General features: G+C 36.3%; 1 protein-coding gene across 8 annotated transcripts in view; it reads left to right on the top strand.

Annotated features, from left to right (window-relative positions):
* Positions 1-19,513, top strand: part of IQCB1 (IQ motif containing B1) — a 43,457-nt gene that overhangs the window by 13,518 nt on the left and 10,426 nt on the right. For 6 of the 8 annotated variants that reach the window (XM_055568358.1, XM_055568357.1, XM_055568360.1 and 3 more), the window contains exons 7-11: positions 3,834-3,933; positions 10,108-10,286; positions 13,007-13,116; positions 13,707-13,816; positions 18,024-18,166. In XM_055568358.1, the coding sequence (XP_055424333.1) occupies positions 3,834-3,933; positions 10,108-10,286; positions 13,007-13,116; positions 13,707-13,816; positions 18,024-18,166 (642 nt within the window). The remainder of the gene's footprint in view (positions 1-3,833; positions 3,934-10,107; positions 10,287-13,006; positions 13,117-13,706; positions 13,817-18,023; positions 18,167-19,513) is intronic. The other 2 variants (XM_055568363.1, XM_055568362.1) reach the window with 1 other exon arrangement.

Below are 19,513 nucleotides of genomic sequence, written 5' to 3'. Positions count from 1 at the left end.
CCAGAAGTATCTTGAATACTAGATAGGAAGGAAACAGTCAAAGTCTGTTAGGATTTTGTGAAAAGCCAACATAAGGAGGCTTCTGCTAGCCAGAAATGGGAAAATTGAACAATAATGAGGATAATAACTACAGTGGATTAAAACACATCAATATAGTAAGATTATTAACTTTAACCTTTTTACTATGGGAAGCAGAATAGTTTAACCCCTCTGTACTCATCACTGAGATTCAATCATTATTAACATTTCTCTAATCTTTTTATTACTTATTTCCAGCCACAGTTAAAAAGTTAGCATAAGAGTCTGCTAGGGAACCAATTCATTTTGAAAACTGGTAATAAATAAAAGAGTCCATCATTTATACTGCCTTTTCTTACATATTGATGAGGAAAATTTTTTCTTTATAAACATATTCCAGCTAATAAGTGAAAAGGGTATGATAGAATCATGCTGTTTTACAACCTTTAGTGAATTAATTATCCATCACTGTCAACATCTCAAAAGGAGAGACAATCAGATATGAAGTGCCTCATTGTAATGTCTCATTATAACCTCACATATGACATGTATATAACAAAAATTCAAACATGAATCATTTTGAACCTGGAGCTCCAACTACCAATTTGTAGAAGGTCAGAGAAACATTAAATTACACCAGAGGAATGCAGTTAGCAAAAGTAAACTGTGGGAAGCTCAAAGGGCAGTTGACATAATTTTGTAAACAAATAAACTGCAAGGGGAAAAAGCATAGAGTAGAAACCCATAGGTTAAAAGAAATTTGAAAGGTAACTAGTTACATTGTATGGCTCCTGTTTGGATCCCAGTTAAAGTAAACTTCTGAAAATTCACCAAAAAAATGGCAATGGGAGCAGTGACTGGATATTTGATAAAATCAGGTAATCATAATTATTTAGGTTAGATAATGGCTATATTTTATTTTTTAATAATTCATAATATTTTGGGAATATGTATAGAAATATTTCTGGGTAAAATTATTTGATGTCTTGGATTTGCTTTCAGATAAAATGGGAGGCAGGAAGTAGATGGGGTAGGTGAAACAAGACTGGCTATGAGTTGATCATTGTTTAAGTTGAGTGACTAATAAATACAGGGTCATATATACTACTCTTACACATGTTCTAAACTTTAATTTAAAAAAATTGGCAAATATCAGTTTTTGCTGGGAGACCAAATAGTTATCTAACTACACTTGAAAACAATATACTGCTGCTGCTGCTAAGTCACTTCAGTCATGTCCGATTCTGTGCGACCCCATAGACGGCAGCCCACCAGGCTCCGCCGTCCCTGGGATTCTTCAAGCAAGAACCCTGGAGTGGGTTGCCATTTTCTTCTCCAATGCATGAAAGTGAAAAGTGAAAGTGAAGTTGCTCAGTCGTGTCCGACTCTTCGCGACCCCAGGACTGCAGCCTACCAGGCTCCTCCGTCCATGGGATTTTCCAGGCAAGAGTACTGGAGTGAGTTGCTATTGCCTTCTCCAAAAATAAATCTTATAATAAAATAAGATAAATGTTATTAAAGTAGAATAACTTCAACAAATTATTTTATCATATTTTTTCCAAAATAGAGAAAAGATATATAAACATTGCATACTACATGATTTCAGTGAATTCAGAATTAAAGAGTTATTAATAAACATCTTTGCTGCTGCTAAGTCGCTTCAGTCGTGTCCTACTCTGTGCGACCCCATAGATGGCATCTCACCAGGCTCCCCCGTCCCTGGGATTCTCCAGGCAAGAACACTGGAGTGGGTTGCCATTTCCTTCTCCAATGTGTGAAAGTGAAAAATGAAAGTAAAGTCGCTCAGTCATGCCTGACTCTTCGCGACCCCATGGACTGTGGCCTACCGGGCTCCTCCATCCATGGGATTTTCCAGGCAAGAGTACTGGAGTGGGTTGCCATTGCCTTCTCCGATAAACGTCATTAGGTAGACAAAAATAGAAATATACACTTATCCCAGCTACAGAGAATTTTTTTGCTATTGAAAAATAGAAAATAAAAAACCATAAAAATACTTAATAATATCAGAAGTTTTTTGAAGTTGTTAGATTTTTTAAAATGGTATCTAGTGAAATATTGGATTATGTAAACAGAAATGAAGAACAGTAGTAAGTATGTGAAAGAAATCAAATATGTCCCCTCAGGAGACTGAAAGAGGAAAAAATGTGTAGAAGCTAGGATAGTGTTCACAGAGCTGCCTTGCCAGCATAGCTGATCTCACTTTAATTAAAATTCTAGTCAGTTAATGAACAAAGGACTATTAACTGAAATTTAATGGGAACCTATGCTATTTCTAGACAAACTTAGATAGTGTGTTGTCACCCTGCTTATTTAATTTCTAAGCAGAGTACACCATGTAAAATTCTGGGCTGGATGAAGCACAAACTAGAAATCAAGACTGCTGCGAGAAATATCAATAACCTCATATATGCAGATGACACCACCCTTACGACAGAAAGTGAAGAGGAACTAAAGAACCTCTGGATGAAGGTGAAAGAGGAAAACTGGCTTAAAACTCAATATTCAGAAAACTAAGATCATGGCACCTGGTCCCATCATTTCATGGCAAATAGATGGGGAAATAATGGAAACAGTGACAGACTTTATTTTCTTGGGCTCCAAAATCACTGCAGATGGTGACTGCAGCCATGAAATTAAAAGACACTTGCTCCTTGGAAGAAAGGCTGTGACAAACCTAGACAGCATATTAAAAAGCAGAGACATCACTTGGCCGACAAAAGTCCATCTAGGCAAAGCTATGGTTTTTCCAGTAGTCCTGTACAGATGTGAGAGTTAAACCATAAAAGAAGGCTGAGTGCCAAAGAATTGATGCTTTGAAACTGTGGTGTTGGAGAAGACTCTTGGGAGTCCCTTAGACTGCAAGATCAAACCAGTCAGTCCTGAAAGAAATCAACCCTGAATATTCATCGAAAGGACCGATGCTGAAGCTGAAGCACCAATACTTCGGCTACCTGATGTGAAGAGCCAATTCATTGAAAAAGATCCTGATGCTGGGAAAGATTGAGGGCAGGAGAAGGGGATGACAGAGGACAAGATCGCTGGATACATCACTAAGTTGATGGACTTAAGTTTGAGCAAACTCTAGGAGATAGTGAAGGACAGGGAAGCCTGGCGTGCTTCAGTCCATAGCGTCACAAAGAGTCTGACATGACTTAGCAATTGAACATAACAACAACCCTGTTCTAGGACATTTTACAGTAGTCTGTGAGAGAATTGTTAGTTTTAACTTTACAGGAGAAGAACATTTTCTGAGAGGTTAAGTGACTTACATAAGCATATAGTGCTGGGTCTTCATAACTGGCTATTCAGAGCCTAAAAATTACAAACCAAATACTCCTCTGGGTAGTTAGTGATTTTATTATTATTTAAGACAAGGTATTAGCAAATATGTTACATTATATAACAATTAAATTTTTAAGTACATGACTGCTGATTATAATCATCTGAACTATTGCTATTCCTTCATATTCTCTTTTTCACAGAAAATGTGATTGTCTTCAATGAAATCACTGTTAGAAAAGGAGACTCAGTTTTAGGATATGTTATATTTTATTTTTAATTTAAGGGAAGATAATGATACATTCTTAGCTTAGTATTTATTTGTAACTGTCCATAAAAATGGAATAACTGCCTTATTATGGTTATGGAAAAAACAAGTATAACTTTATTGCAAAGTATATCAAGGCAGGAAGTTTAGCAGAAATGATTATGCTTTGATCTGGTTTTGAAAAGACAAGTAAATCCCAGTTGTATCATCATAGAATCGTAATCTTTCTTTTTTTCTCTTTTTGTAGTACTGAAAAGTGATCATTTCTTGCGCTTACTGCAAACTGATAATGTTCAAATAGGATCTATGGTCATGACTCTGCTACAGAACATACTGCAGATCAATAGGTGACTTGGCTTTATAAAATATATAGAATTTTTTATTTTTAATGAGAAGCATTGCCAATTTTACTAAAATCAGTTGTATATGACTTGTACATAACATTTAAGAAGCTTTGTTATTACCATTGTATTTTTTTAATGAATATAAAAAATATAAAATTCAGGATGGGGAACACATGTATACCTGTGGCGGATTCATTTTGATATTTGGCAAAACTAATACAATTATGTAAAGTTTAAAAATAAAATAAAATTTAAAAAAAAAAAAAAAAGAAAGTTTATTACCGAATTTGTATCTTATTTCAGAACTTAAGATTTTAGCCCTATCTCAGTCTTAGAGAAGAAAAATTACTCTGATATCTGAAGGAGAATATTGGGATCATGATAATAAATGACTAATCAAATAGCATCACTGACTCAATGGACATGAATCTGAGCAAACTTGAGGAGATAGTGAAGGACAGGGAAGCCTGGCATGCTGCAGTTTATGAGGTTGCAGAGAGTCAGACACGACTTAGTGACTGAACAATCATGTACTTATTTAGCAGACTGCAAGCTCAGTATTTGCCAAGTGCTATGCCCTTCTAGAGTATAAAAGAAGTTATAGACAAATTTTCCCAGGTTAAAATAGAAAGGCAGAGTAAACAATGTTGAAATCATTGATTTTTTTCAGCTCAATATGGATTTGTTAAGTATCTAGTATATGTGCCAAGTATTGTCTATCATTGGATTTATAAAATCGATTAAGATATGAACTTTATCTTCAAATAGCTTACAGTATAGTGGAAGAGACTAATACATAAATACAACTATATTACAGGGTAATGAGGTACAATGTTAATTAAGTATTAAGAGGCACTCCTAAACCAAACTTAGGTGGGGGATACTTCCAGAAGAATGTAACACCTGAGATGAAACTGAGATGAATAGATGAGGAGAATGTAACACTGAGATGAAGGATGAGAAATTAACCAGTAAGGAAAAGAGAAAACAATATTTCTAGGCAGAGGTAACAACATAAGCAAATGCACAGAAATAAGAAACAACATACAGAACGTGAAAAGTAGGCTAGAGTTCTTAAGACAAGATATCATGGAAGAGAGAGCTACACAAAGAACCCCAGAGATCTGCAGAATCCCCTTCAAGTTTTCAGTAGAGTATTGATCAGCACATGCATTTGAGGAAACTACTCGATGTCTTGGAAACAGTAATCCAGAAGGATTAAAAGGAGCAGTACCAGAGACTCACACAGAGCTAGAATGCTGCCTGATCCAGCTGCACAACTGGAAAACTTCATGAAAAATGGAGCATTAGGTAGAGTACTCAGGATAGTTTCATCTTGGTAGTGGGGAATAATAGCACTAGACTGAGCACTACTGTGGATCATCTAAACAATAAAAGCAAGATCTGAAAGGATCAAATTATTCCCAGTCAATTTCACTTCATGTGGTTATTGAAACTGCCTACATCTTAAAATAGTGTACAAAGGCAGGAAGTTTAGCAGAAATGGTCATACTTTGATTTGGCATTAATAAGATGAGAAAATCAAACTTGTGCCATCATAGAATTTCTGTTTTGATTCCCCCCCCCCTTTCTTTAGTAATAAAAAGTAATCATTTCTTGCAGGAATCATTTCTGCAAACTGATGATGTTCAGATAGGATCTATAGTCATAACTATGTATAAAATTCTAGAAAATGTAAACTAATTTATAGTGACAGAGGTGTAAATAAAATACCAGGGAGGGTAAGTGGAGAAGGAGTACAGTGAAACAAAAGGAAACTTTAAGGGGTGATGGATATATTCATTATCTTTATTGCAATGGGGGAATGTCAAAACTTACCAAATTATACATTTAAATATGTGCAGTTTGCTGTATATCAGTTATACTTTAATGAAGCTGGTCAAAATAAAAAAATCATCATGTCTTAATGAACATTTTGATATGGAATGAAATAAAAGATGAATTCAGGTATGATACCAAGTTTTCTGTATTGAATAATAGACAGTGGTATCAGTTCAGTTGCTCAGTCATGTCTGACTCTCTGCGACCCCATGGACTGCAGCACACAGGCTTCCCAGTCTATCACCAGATCCCAGAACTTACTCAAACTCATGTCCATCAAGTCAGTGATGCCATCCAACCATCTCATCCTCTGTTCTTCCTTTGTCCTCCCGCCTCCGTTCTTTCCCGGCATCAGGGTCTTCTGAGTCAGTTCTTCTCATCAGGTGGCCAAAGTACTGGAGTTTCAGCTTCAGCATCAGTCCTTCCAATGAATATTCAGGACAGATTTCCTTTACAATTGACTGATTTGATCTCCTTGCAGTCCAAAGGACTCTGAAGAGTCTTCTCCAACACCACAGTTCCAAAGCATCAATTCTTGGGCACTCAGCGTTTTTTATAGTCCAACTCTCACAACCATACATGACTACTGGAAAAACCATAGCTTTGAGTTGGCAGACCTTTGTTGGCAAAGTAACGTCTCTGTTTTTTAATATGCCTTCTACGTTTGTCACAGCTTTTTTTCCCAAGGAGCAAGCATCTTTTAATTTCATGGCTGCAGTCACCATCTGCAGTGATTCTGGAGCCCAAGAAAATAAAGTCTGTCACTGTTTCCATTATTTCCCCATCTATTTGCCCTGAAATGATGGGACCAGGTGCCATGATCTTAGTTTTCTGAATGTTGAGTTTTAAACCAACTTTTTCACTCTCCTCTTTGACTTTCTTCAAGAGGCTCTTTAGTTCCTCTTCGCTTTCTGCCATAAGGGTGGTGTCATCTGAATTTCTGAGGTTATTGATATTTTCCTAGCAATCTTGATTTCAGCTTGTGCTTCATCCAGTCCGGCATTTTGCATGGTGTACTCTGCATAGACGTTAAATAAGCAGGGTGACGATATACAGCCTTGATGTACTCCTTTTCCTATTTGGAACCAGTCTGTTGTTCCATGTCCAGTTCTAACTTGCTTCTTGACCTGCATACAGATTTCTCAGGAGGCAGGTCAGATGGCCTGGTATTCCCATCTCTTGAAGAATTTTCCACAGTTTGTTGTGATCCACACAGTCAAAGGCTTTGGTATTGTCAGTAAAGCAGAAGTAGATGTTTTTCTGGAACTCTCTTGCTTTTTCTATGATCCAATGGATGTTGGCAATTTGATCTCTGGTTCCTCTTCACATACTGTTGAAGCCTGATTTGGAGAATTTTAACCATTACTTTGCTAGCATGTGAGATGAGTGCAATTGTGTGGTAGTTTGAGCATTCTTTGGCATTGCCTTTCTTTGGGATTGGAATGAAAACTGACCTTTTCCAGTCCTGTGGCCACTGCTGAGTTTTCCAAATTTGTTGGCATATTGAGTGCATCACTTTCACAGCATCATCTTTTAGGATCTGGAATTCCATCACCTCCACTAGCATTTGTAGTGATGCTTCCTAAGTCCCACTTGACTTCTCATTCCAGGATGTCTGGCTTTAGGTGGGTGATCACACTAGCATGATTATCTGGGTCATGAAGATCTTTGTTCTATAGTTCTTCTGTGTATTCTTACCACCTCTTCTTAGCCAAAACAGATTCAATATTGGTTTGTCCAACATAGACAGATATGTTCAGCAGGCAGAGAAATAAGAGTGCATGCAAAGATTTGTACACACAAATGTTTATAGCAGCTTTATCTGTAATAGTCAAAGACAAGACAACTCAAATGTCCACTGACAGTGAATAGGACTTGTGGAAGAGATCTGGACTAGAATTATGGACTTACGAGTTATCAGGCTAAAAAGTATAGTTAAAAACATGAGAGAAGAGCTCAGTGAAAAATATGAATTGAGTAAGAAAAGAAATTGGCCCAAAATGGAATCCTAGGGAGTAACCTTTTAGGGGTGTACTGGAAAGCCTACAAAGAAAACAGAAAAAAAAAAAAAAAAAAGGTCAAAAATCTGTAAACAGAGGATGGAAGAGGACTACAACAACCTTTTTCCACAAAAGCTGAATAGTGGAAAATATCAGTTATAAATGTTCATGGTTATTTTTTCTAACTGGACAAAAGTTTATTTATATTTTTGAGTAACAGTCTGTTTGCATTGCTCTCAGATAAGAATCCTTGCCATTATTTGCTTTCTACAAGCCAGCATCTGCTTTTTTTTTTCTTTTTTAAATTGGTAGAAAATTGCTTTACAGTGCAGTGTTGGTTTCTGTCATACAACAACATGAATCAGTCATAATTATATATATCCCCTCCCTCCTGAACCTTCCTCCTGTCCCCACAGGTCACTTCTCTAGGTCATCACAGAGTGCCAGGCTGGGGTCCCTTTGTTATATAGCAAATTCCCAGTGACTATCTGTTTTACACATGATAGTTGTAAATATGTCAATACTACTTTCTCAGTTCGTTCCACCCTCAACTTGCACCACTGTGTCCACAAGTCATTCACTGCTAAGTTCATCAGTACCATTTTTCTAGATTCCATATATATGCATTAATATATAATACTTGTTTTTCTCTTTCTGACTTGTTTCACTCTGTGTAAGAGGCTTTAGGTTCATCCACTTCACTACAACTGACTCAAATTCATTCCTTTTTATGGCTGAGTAATAATTTATTGTTTATACATATTCTTTTTTATTACATCTTTTTTAATAATTAAGTTTATTTAGTTTTAATGGAAGGATAATTGCTCTACAATATTGTTTTGGTTTCTGCCAAACATCAACATGAATTAGCCATAGGTATACCTGTGTCCTCTCTCTTGAACCTCCCTCCCACCTCTGTCCCTATCCCACCCCTTTAGGTTGTTACAGAGCCCCAGTTTGAGTTCCCTGAGTCACACAGCAAATCCTATTGGCTATCTGTTTTACATATGGTAATATATATATGTTTTGTGTTACTCTCTCCATACATCCCATCCTCTCCTTCCTCCCCACCCCACTGCCCTATGTCTCTAAGTCTGTTCTCTTATGTCCTGTCTGCATTGCTACCCTGCAAATAGGTTCAACCGTACCATCTTTCTAGATTCCATATATATGCGTTAATATACGACATTTGTTTTTCTCTTTCTGACCTAGTTCACTTTGTATAATATGCTCTATGTTCATCCACCTTATTAGAACTGACTCAAATGTGTTCCTTTTTATGGCTGAGTAACATTCCATTGTATATATATTACCACAGCTTCCTTACCCCTTCATCTGTCAGTGGACACCTAGGCTGCTTCCATGTCCTAGCTATTATAAATACTGCTGCAATGAACATTGGGATACATGTGTCTTTTAGAATTGCAATTTTCTCGGGGAGTATGCCCAGGAGTGGGATTGCTAGGTCATACTGTAGATTTATTCATAGTTTTTTAAGGAATCTCCATACTGTTTTCCATAATGGTTGTGTCAGTTTACATTCCCACCAACAGTGCAGGAGGGTTCCCTTTTCTCCACATCCTCTCCAGCATTTATTGTTTTGTAGATTTTTTGGTGATAGCCATTCTGACTGGTGTGAGGTGATACCTCATTGTAGTTTTGATTTGTATTTCTGTAATAATGAGCAATGTTGAGCATCTTTTTATGCAATACCTACTTTTACAGAATTATAAAATATTCTAATCAGTAGTAAATGGATAATCAAAGGAACATACCCCTAGAAAATCATATACTCCTTGGTGGGGTGAGTAAAAGGACATCTAGTAATCCCTTTTGACTGTTTCTAAGTTTCAGATAATTTTTCATGACATCAGTAATGCAACATGAAGTTGTTGTGTAATGACGGAATACTAAAAGAAAAATTTCCTCCTAAGTACATGATAATTGATTTTCTATAACATGTTTGTCTTCATCCATCATTAAGCAATGAACCATGTACTTACTGTCCTGTGATTTTCCTTTTATTATTGCTTGAAACTGTTGAACCATCTGTTTACTATTTTGCACATTAATCTTTCTCCAATAATTGATTGCAGGTTTCTTTGACTACTTTGTATTCACTATTTTACTTGGCATGGTGCCTTACATACAATAAGAATTCAATTAGTTGATGTAATGTGATATATTCTTGAAACTAAGCTAGCCACTTAAAATATTGGTTAATTTCCTGGATCAGTCCATAGACATTAAGTTGCTGCACCTTTTTTGTTTAATTTGTTGTGATACTGATGCATCATTTAGTAATGGTACATTTTTTATTCTTTTATTCTATTAGTGGTGATTTACTCAGAATAGAAGGGAAAATCCTGCATTCAATTTTAGATGAAGTTGTTTTCAAACTTTTATCAACTCCTAGTCCAGTCATAAGAGGTACTGCTACAAAGCTACTACTGTTGATGGCTGAATCCCATCAGGAAATTTTGATTTTACTGAGACTAAGTGCCTGCTACAAAGGTAATACATACATTCTTTCTTTTCTTGAGATTTTTAAAAAGAACATTTTTATTGATGGTATATGGAAAAAAAAATACCTGTGTTGTGAAAAAGTCATTAACTAAAGCATGCAGATAAAAACTCTGTCACAACAGGTAACAATTCAGGGGAAAAACTATATAATCCAGCCATCTTCATATCTCAACAGATGGCATATGATACTTTATCGATGAGGTTACAATGAATAATTTGCTCCCTTCCTCACAAAAGATTGTGTGTTGAATATGCCATATAGCGTAATAACATAATGATCGAAAAGATCAGTGATCTTCCCTAACTTTATTGAGAAAATAGAGCTTTGCTTGAGAGCTTGACAGCCTTTTAATCTTTACATCATTTAATAATTACTCTTTACCTCCTATACTGCCTTTCCTCAAAGACAAAAAAAATCCCCATCACCCCCAAAATCATGTGAATAAAAATTCAGAAACGAGAAGGAAAGGGTTCAGTGTATTACCGTTACCTTATGATAGCTTTTCTTTAATTGAGCATTTACTATATGTCAGATACTATTCTGCATACCTTATGTGTATTAGAATATTTAATATTCATAACAACCCTGTGAGATGTTTGCTATCCTCATTATATAGCAGTGGAAACAAAAGTGTGGAACATGTAGGTAGTTATCCAAAATCACTCAGTTGTTTTTTTTTCCAACTGCTAAGCAAAGTTTAATGTGAGCTTTTATTTCTTTGTTAGGCAGAGTCATGAATTTATTACAATATATTTTCTTATTCAATATGGGCAAGAAATAGGTTTCTAGTTCATTAAGTATCTTATTAATATAGGGTTATATATTAATAATAATAATTTATTTTATATATTGGAGAAGGAAATGGCAACCCACTCCAGTATTCTTGCCTGGAGAATCCCTTGGACAGAGAAGCCTAGCCAGGCTGTAGCCCATGGGGTCACAAAGAGTCGGACAAGACTGAGCAACTAACTATATTGTATATAAAATTTCAAGAATTAGAATACAATGTGATATATTTAATGGACTTCCCAGGTAGTAGTGGTAAAGAATCCACCTGCCAATGCAGGAGACACAAGAGATGCAAGTTCAATCCTTGGTTGAGAACATCCCCTGGAGGAGGGCATGGAAACCCACTCAAGTATTGTTCCCTGGAAAATGCTATGGACAGAGGAGTCTCGCAGGCTACAGTCCATAGGGTTTCAAAGAGTCTGTCGGACATAACTGAAGTGACTTAATACACACAGACGTGAGTGACTTACCTTACTTGAGTCATTACTGTGAACTTTGTGAGAGAGAAGTCCCAGTAATAAAACTCTAGATGATACTATGCTGCTGCTGCTAAGTTGCTTCAGTCGTGTCTGACTCTGTGCAACCCCATAGACGGCAGCCCACCAGGCTCCCCCGTCCCTGGGATTCTCCAGGCAAGGACACTGGAGTGGGTTGCCATTTCCTTTTCCAATGAATGAAAGTGAAAAGTGAAAGTGAAGTCACTCAGTCGTGTCCGACTCTTAGCGACCTCATGGACTGCAGCCTACCAGGCTCCTCCATCCATGGGATTTTCCAGGCAAGAGTACTGGAGTGGGTTGCCATTGCCTTCTCCAGGTACTCTGCTAGATACGTATTATTTCTGTAATTTTATTTCTTCTATAGAAATGTGAATGCCCAACAGAGTTCATTATAAAGGAATTCTATCTTAATCTGTCTCCCTTTCTTTTCTCAACAGTAGAACTTATTCAATTTCCTCAAGATATTTTACAGTTATTAATACTGTTGAGAACTTGAGTCTTAAAGTAGAAGACATGGAAAGACCCATATATTGCTATGCTGTGCTTAGATACTCAGTCGTGTCCAACTCTTTGCAACTCCCTGGACTGTAGCCCTCCAGGCTCCTCTGTCCATGGGTATTCTCCAGGCAAGAATACTGGAGTGAGTTGCCATTTCCTCCTCCAGAGGATCTTCCCAATCTAGGGATCCCAGGTCTCCTGCATTGCAGGCGGATTCTTCAGCATCTGAGCCCCCAAGGGGAAGCCCAGTTGTACACTCCAAGCCCATTCTCTTGCTTATGTATATTGCACACATACATTATAATAATCATTCCTCCATGCCTTAGAAATAGTACTTATTTTGTAACTTACATTACTACTCAGTTTTAATTTGGGACGGAAGTGCAGTATTTTAATGTTATGACACTTCTGAATAAATGCTCAGGAGCCTATTAATTAACCCCATATTACATACATTGTTGATATTTTTATTTAATAATAACTTCCTTTAATTAATAGTAACTAATAGCCTGCTTCAGTACTTCCACAGGATAGGCATTTACTCAGTATATAGTCAACATCTTTTAAAAATGTTCTTGTGTAAGGTATTTAAGTTGGAACAGGAAAAAATATATATATAACTTTATCCTTTGACTTAGCATAATGATTCCACTCTCCTCTCTGTTTTTTCTAATTAAAGAGATTGACTAAACAGATTTTGCATCAGATCTCACAAGTAAATACCTCAGAACTGTTAGGACAGTGGAAAATCTTAAAGACCTCTATCTAGAAGTTTTTGAGAAAAAGAAAAAGAAAAATCATGTTATTAATCTTGTTATTTTCATTTGTTTCTAAACTAGACATTTTAACCTCAAATTAATTCTGATTAGATAACAAAATCATATTTTATTATTAATAGCTATGCCTTTGTTATTCCATTTCAGGACTTAGAAGTCTACTAAATAAACAAGAACCTGGGACAGAGTTTAGTCAAGAACTTAGACAGCTCATTGGTCTTTTAAGCCCTAAGGCCTATCAGGAAGTAAAAGACCAGGTATTGAATTATAAAAATAATTTGCATGATATTTCAGTAAATAATTTAGTTTGAAAATACTGGCTAGTGGTAGTCTCCTGAATCTTTTATTTGCTTTCTCTCCCTCTTCCTTTACTTATTCTCCCCTAAAATCCAGAGCAGCTATTGTTTGATGAGAAAAGTTGTTTTATGATCTAAATTATTAACCCTAGAGCCTTTTTTTTTAATCTATATAGAGTCCTTCGTACCCTTGTATCTTTGAGTAAGTGAAGCTAAGCATCAGAAGGGAAGCAAAGATGTTAAAGCATTAAATAAGCAAAATTGTGAAATCCCTGTAATGAGAATGGAAGTGATATTAATTAGGGAGAATTTGAAGCTGACCAGACTGCATCTTGAATACCTTTTAGATACTGCCTAACTGAGCCTCCTTTGGGAGATGAGGTTTAATATTCTTAGGCTGTTCCTGTCCTGGGTTTATACAAATGTTGCCTTCTGCTCAACTTATTAAAGATGGAGATTAATACTTGCCCAGGCTGATATTTTAAGAAGTAAACTTCTAAAAACAACTTGCCTAGGGATGTCTTTAAATTAATTCTGGCCTTTAATTTCAGAAACAACATAAAGCAGCTTGCTTGATTCAAGCTTATTGGAAGGGTTTCCAGACTAGAAAGAGACTGAAGAAACTTCCATCTGCTGTGATTACTTTGCAGAGGAGTTTCAGGTAAAAAATTTGGGTGAGAGGATTGATGATCTGAGAGGGCTGCAGCTGCTGCTAAGTCGCTTCAGTCGTGTCTGACTCTGTGTGACCCCATAGACGGCAGCCCACCAGGCTCCCCCGTCCCTGGGATTCTCCAGCAAGAACACTGGAGTGGGTTGCTATTTCCTTCTCCAGTGCATGAAAGTGGAAAGTGAAAGTGAAGTCGCTCAGTCATGTCCGACTCTTCAGCGACCCCATGGACTGCAGCCCACCAGGCTCCTCCGTCCATGGGATTTTCCAGGCAAGAGTACTGGAGTGGGGTGCCATTGCCTTCTCCCTGAAAGGGCTAGATATATCTTATTAGAGTATAGCTGAGTGAAAACTTAGAGTTTTTTTTTCTTTTTCAGTATTCTAGTGTATTTCTTTCATCCTTGCTTCATACATTTCTGAGTGCCAGCACTTCATTAACCTTATTATACTTTCAAAAGCAGAGGACATAACATAAAACAGGAATCTAATGTAACAAATACCTAATCCTATTCACTTAAGACTTTTGTGAGCCAGGTCTACAGAGGGAGCCAGTAATGGTCAATATCTCATTAAACCCTTAAAACCAAAAGTTGCCATAATTGTTCAAATGTAATTATGGTAAAAATGTGTATGAATATTAAAAAGCTTAAGTATATTAACCTGATTTTCCTCAGTAAATATGTCATGGATAGATTTGGCCATTGACGTATGACATAGTTTGACATTTATCTCTATTTCAAGTAGACTAAAAATGAAATAATGAAGTCGTGGCCCAGTTTTTACATGACTACATCTAGATTCTTAGAGGCAATAAAAAGAACATACACACATGCCACACACGTATGAGTTAGCTCCTAGGTCAGTGTTGATAAATTGGAGCCATCTCAGAGATGTTTTCATGTAACCTAACTTAAAGCTAAATTTTAGTTCACTGAAGTGTCACTTGCATATTCCAGAAGTCAGTGTTTTTTTAAGAAAACTGAAACTATTTTAATAACTGCAGCTGTGTTTCTCAGTTACAAACATGTTTTAAAATAGTGAACTAAAATAGGCTGCATGAAGAAACACCTGTGAGATGGCCCTGCTTTATCATTAATGACGTTAGGAGCTAAGTTGTTTGTATCTGTGTTTTCTTTCAGTTGCCTCTAAGAACCTGTGTGGATCAGTGGTAGGTATTGAAGCCACTCTGGCTGTGTCCCTTAATGGACATTCTTTTCATTGGTAAAAGTTTCCTTCAGAGAAGACTTAAAAAGTTAACTGATATCATTGGGCATGAATTTCGTTGGTAGCAAAAAAGCTACCAATGGAATTTTTAAACATGTAATTTTTTAAACATGTTTCAAGTGCCTAATATATTCCAGAGCCAACCTAGGTATTGGGAGAGTTGAACAGACTTGAGTTTGTATCCCTCCTCAGCAACTTACAGGCTGAATGATCTTGGACAAGTTTCCCTACCTCCCTTAGCTTCACATTTCCCATCTATAAGGTGGGATAATTGTCTGTGTAACTCACAAGATTAAAATAATAGAAATTTTTTTAGCATGTTACTGGGCACTGAGAATGTGGTAGGGAGGGAAATGCACATTTTTTGCCATTGAAGATTTACATATCTAATTAGGCAGACAGATCTATTAAATAAATAGTACACATGAGAGGCAAGTATAATCCATTCAGGCATTGCTCAAGGTTTATTGTGTATCTTACCTGCTGTTTCTTTAAAAATATTAATTATTTCTTTGGTGAAATAAATTTGGGAAATGATGGATATTTTGAGAGTCACAATATATTGTTTACAAGAGTCTGAGATGTTCTTGGTATAGCTTTACCTTTGTAGTGAACTCAGGTAGAATAGTTACCAATCATGAATTCTACCTACTATCATTTTCAGCTGTACATCCTCTTACAGTTAAAGGTGCCCCTGTGCCGTGGATTCAGACCTTTAATGTTTAGTCTTACAGTAGTTGCCAAATTTGCCAGTCTATTTTCCTTTGCAATATTAAAAAATCTATTTAAAAGCATCCTAGAATTACAGACTTTGTCCACTTAGAAGTGTATCTATGGAATCTAATTAATAGTCCACTGTTTAAAATAGAAATTCCATTTCTTTATGTAGCAACACCAGAGTGGTTATAAATATATCTCTTAAAAGGCATTTTCCATGAGGCCAAAATTGCTTAAATCTCACATTACAATGTTTTTAATTTTTTAAACTCCAGTTTGCTCCAGGCTTGAGCACCTTTCCTCTTCTATTAGTTGCAACAGTTTATGCAAATTTCTTTTGCTTCCTTTGTAGCTGGGCTTTCTGCAAAGGTTATTTCTGTCTCTCTGTGGTCAGGTCATTATCTCAGAGTAATTTCCCTCCCCCATGTTTTTTTGGGGGAGGGACTGCCCACCACTCATAATCATGGACCTAGATTCATCAGAGCTTTGGATTAAACAAGAGATACTCTGTTATAGTCACACTCTTTTTAAAGCATTTTCTTGGGGCTTTCTTTTTTATTTAATCATTTTTCATGGTCAGAAACTTCATTTTCTGTTAAAATTTCGTTTTCTGCCCTTTTCCTCAGCAAGGTTTTCTGAAGCAGCTAACAGCCGTCTCAGTTACTCTCAGGAAAGCTCACAATTTGCCTACCTCTAACATGGTGCTGGTATTTAAATTATCTTATTTGTTTTACTTGTAGGGGAAGAAAACAATTTTTTCCCTCTATCTATTTAGGTTCATTGGTTGGGGTCATGAAGACTATACTGACAGAAACAAAAACAGATTAACAAAAGAAAAACAATTTCTTAACGTGTGAAGCACACATCACATGAAGAAACCTGACATGATGCATAACTTAAGAGGTGGTTAGAATTGGGGTTTATATAGTTCTTGCTTTCTGAGATGGCCCACACTCTGTCAGTGGAATGTGTTTCTCCCAGGGTTGTTCTAGCCTTTTGAGACAGACCGTGTTCTGTCTATGTAATGTGTATCTCTCCAATAAATCCACTTCTTACCTAAAAAAAAGAAAAGAACTTGGGCTTAATTTTATATATATAATATATATATTGTATATGTATATATATATAAAGAATAATTTATAGAGAAGTGACAGGTGAAAAGAAAAGGTTTTTAGGCTTCTAAGGACAGTGAACTGTGGGGAAGGTAAGTATATTGGGGAAAGTAAATATGTTGGGGAACTAACTAATGAAAGATATGTGTTATTTGTGCAGGTTCATCTTAGCATAACTTTCCATCTTCATGGCCAAACCTTGGGAGGAAAAGTTTGTGACAGTCCTCATTTCTCAGGTGTTTCTGCTTTTAGTCAGTTAAGAGACACTCTGGGAAGAAGTCTTTCTATGCTTCGTCATTCTCTTTTGCCCCCAGCTCAAAACAGTCTTTATGCCAAAGTGGCATATTCCACTACCTTTCAACTTCCCCTTGAAATTGATCTCAAAGGCATAACTGTGTCTCTTTGTTTGCCTTAGGGACAGTGATTATAGGCAGCAATCACTCAGATAAATGTTGGTTGAGTTAAATGAACAAAATCCTTTAAATGCTTCTTTGAAATTTTAATTTTTTCATAGTTTATAGAATTCCATCCAGTGAATGAACCAGAATTTATTTATATAACTCACTGTTGTAGGATATGGGCTTCCCTCGTGTCTCAATGGTAAAGAATCCACCTGCCAGTGCAGGAGATGCAGGTTCAATCCCTGGGTCAGGAAGATCCCCTGGAGTAAGAAATGGCAACCCACTCCGGTGTTCTTGTTTAGGAAATCCCATGGACAGAGGAGCCTGGTGGGCTATGACTTAACGACTAAACAGCAACAACATTGTAGGACATATGGTTTGTTTTCAACTTGTTAACTGTTGTAATGCTGTGGAGAAAATCCTTGAACATAAATATTGACATATGTATCAGATTTTTCCTTAAGGAGTATTAGAAATGGAATTAATTGGTTATGATTTTTAAGGTGTTTGATACATATTTTAAATATTTCTCCAGAAAAAAATTTGATGCATATATCCAAATATTTCTTCAGAAATGTTGTACACGCAGCACATGAAAACTTTTTTCATCATATTCTAACTACACTTTAAAAATTTTTTTGCTCTCTGTACTTATATGATTACTAGCGAGGTTAAGCCTTTTTACGTATACTTCTTGAGTAGATATATGATTATGAAAATTATGTGTACTTAATGTTTCCGTCATAGATCTAAACGAACAAAGATGTTAATGAAGCTAAGTAGACAGAAGGAAGAAGAGGACCACAGATTACAGCTGCAAATTCAAAGGCAGAGAGCCATGAGACTTTCCCGAGAAATACGGCTGAATATGCTTGAAATAGTTCATCCAGGTGTGTGGCATTATCAGTTTATAAGCATAAGATTGATAGGGTAGCTTTTGATAAACCAAATTTCCTAGCTACCTGATGAGTTAATTTTTAAATGTGGACCTTTACCCCTGTTTCAACTTTTTCAGGTAAATCTTTATAAATCTCTTCAGTCAAAAAAAAAAAAATTCTTATTTTTTTCTGATTAGACTTACTAGTTGATGATGAGCAATCTCTCCACTAATTTTTCTTAATTTTCAGATAAATCAATGACACATAAAATTTTATGCTTAAAGATAGATGTCTTTGACATAAAGAAAGAACCCCTTGAACTTAAGTAAAGTTAAGTGTTAGAATATTGCTACATTCTGCCCTCAGAACTTAACTCATGCCTCAGTACAAACCTGGTGACACCTTCTTGCCATCTTTGACACACAAAGCTGAAATTAATATTAAAGTGTAGCCTGGGAAATCTGAGTCATTTCAAGATTCCTTTTTTATTCTTCTTCCCCTTCCTACTACTTATTCCTAGTATCCCTCAATAGCCTCTTACTTTTCTTCCTTTGCCTTAAATATAGATCTTTCCCAGGGTTCCTTCTTTACCCCATTATTCTCATATTGCTCTTCCTGGGGTATCCCATCCATAACTGTAGTTTCAATTATCAAATGAGTGCTTAGCATTCTTAAGTCTTGTCTGCATCCTCACCCTTTTTCCTAATATCTAGATCAGCCCTACCCAACAGAACTTTCTACAAAGTGAAATGTTCTTTGTCTACACTGTTCAGTAAAGTGTCAATGGATAGAGATAGCTGTTGACTTGAAATGTGGCTAGTGCACTTGAGGGCCTTAAATTTTATTTTATTGTCTTTAAGTAGCCATTTGTGACTAGTGCTTATTACTACATTGAACAGCACAGCTTTGTAGCCAGGTGCTTATTGATTAGCTTTACTTAGATAGCCACAAGCATCCCCAAAGCTAGTCATTATCTGTCCCCACAGATTTCCACTTCCTGTATTTCTAATCTCTCAGGTAATTGCACCAGCAGTCTACTCAATGTCCCATCTGTGAGATCCTGGAATTTTTTCCCCTCCCTCCACATGTAGTTCACTACTAAGTCCTATGAATTTTGGCACTATCTCCCAAATATATCCCTTTTAATTTTTAAAATTAAAATTTTTTTAAATTTAAAATTTAAAAATTAAATTAGCTACTGTGAACCCTAGGATATATGCTGACCAATTGCTAGAAACTAAAAAGAAAATTATCTGTAGAACCAAATGAGTGACTAAAGAGAAATTTAGAACCATACAGAGTAGGTAACGTATATGCACAATGTGCCCTTTCCTTTTGGTGGTACTGAATGACTTTCTA

Source organism: Bubalus kerabau, chromosome 2, assembly GCF_029407905.1.
Source record: "Bubalus kerabau isolate K-KA32 ecotype Philippines breed swamp buffalo chromosome 2, PCC_UOA_SB_1v2, whole genome shotgun sequence".
Classification (NCBI taxonomy): Eukaryota; Metazoa; Chordata; class Mammalia; order Artiodactyla; family Bovidae; genus Bubalus; species Bubalus kerabau.
Note: the sequence above shows the minus strand (reverse complement) of the source record. Positions and strands in the feature narration are given on the sequence as shown.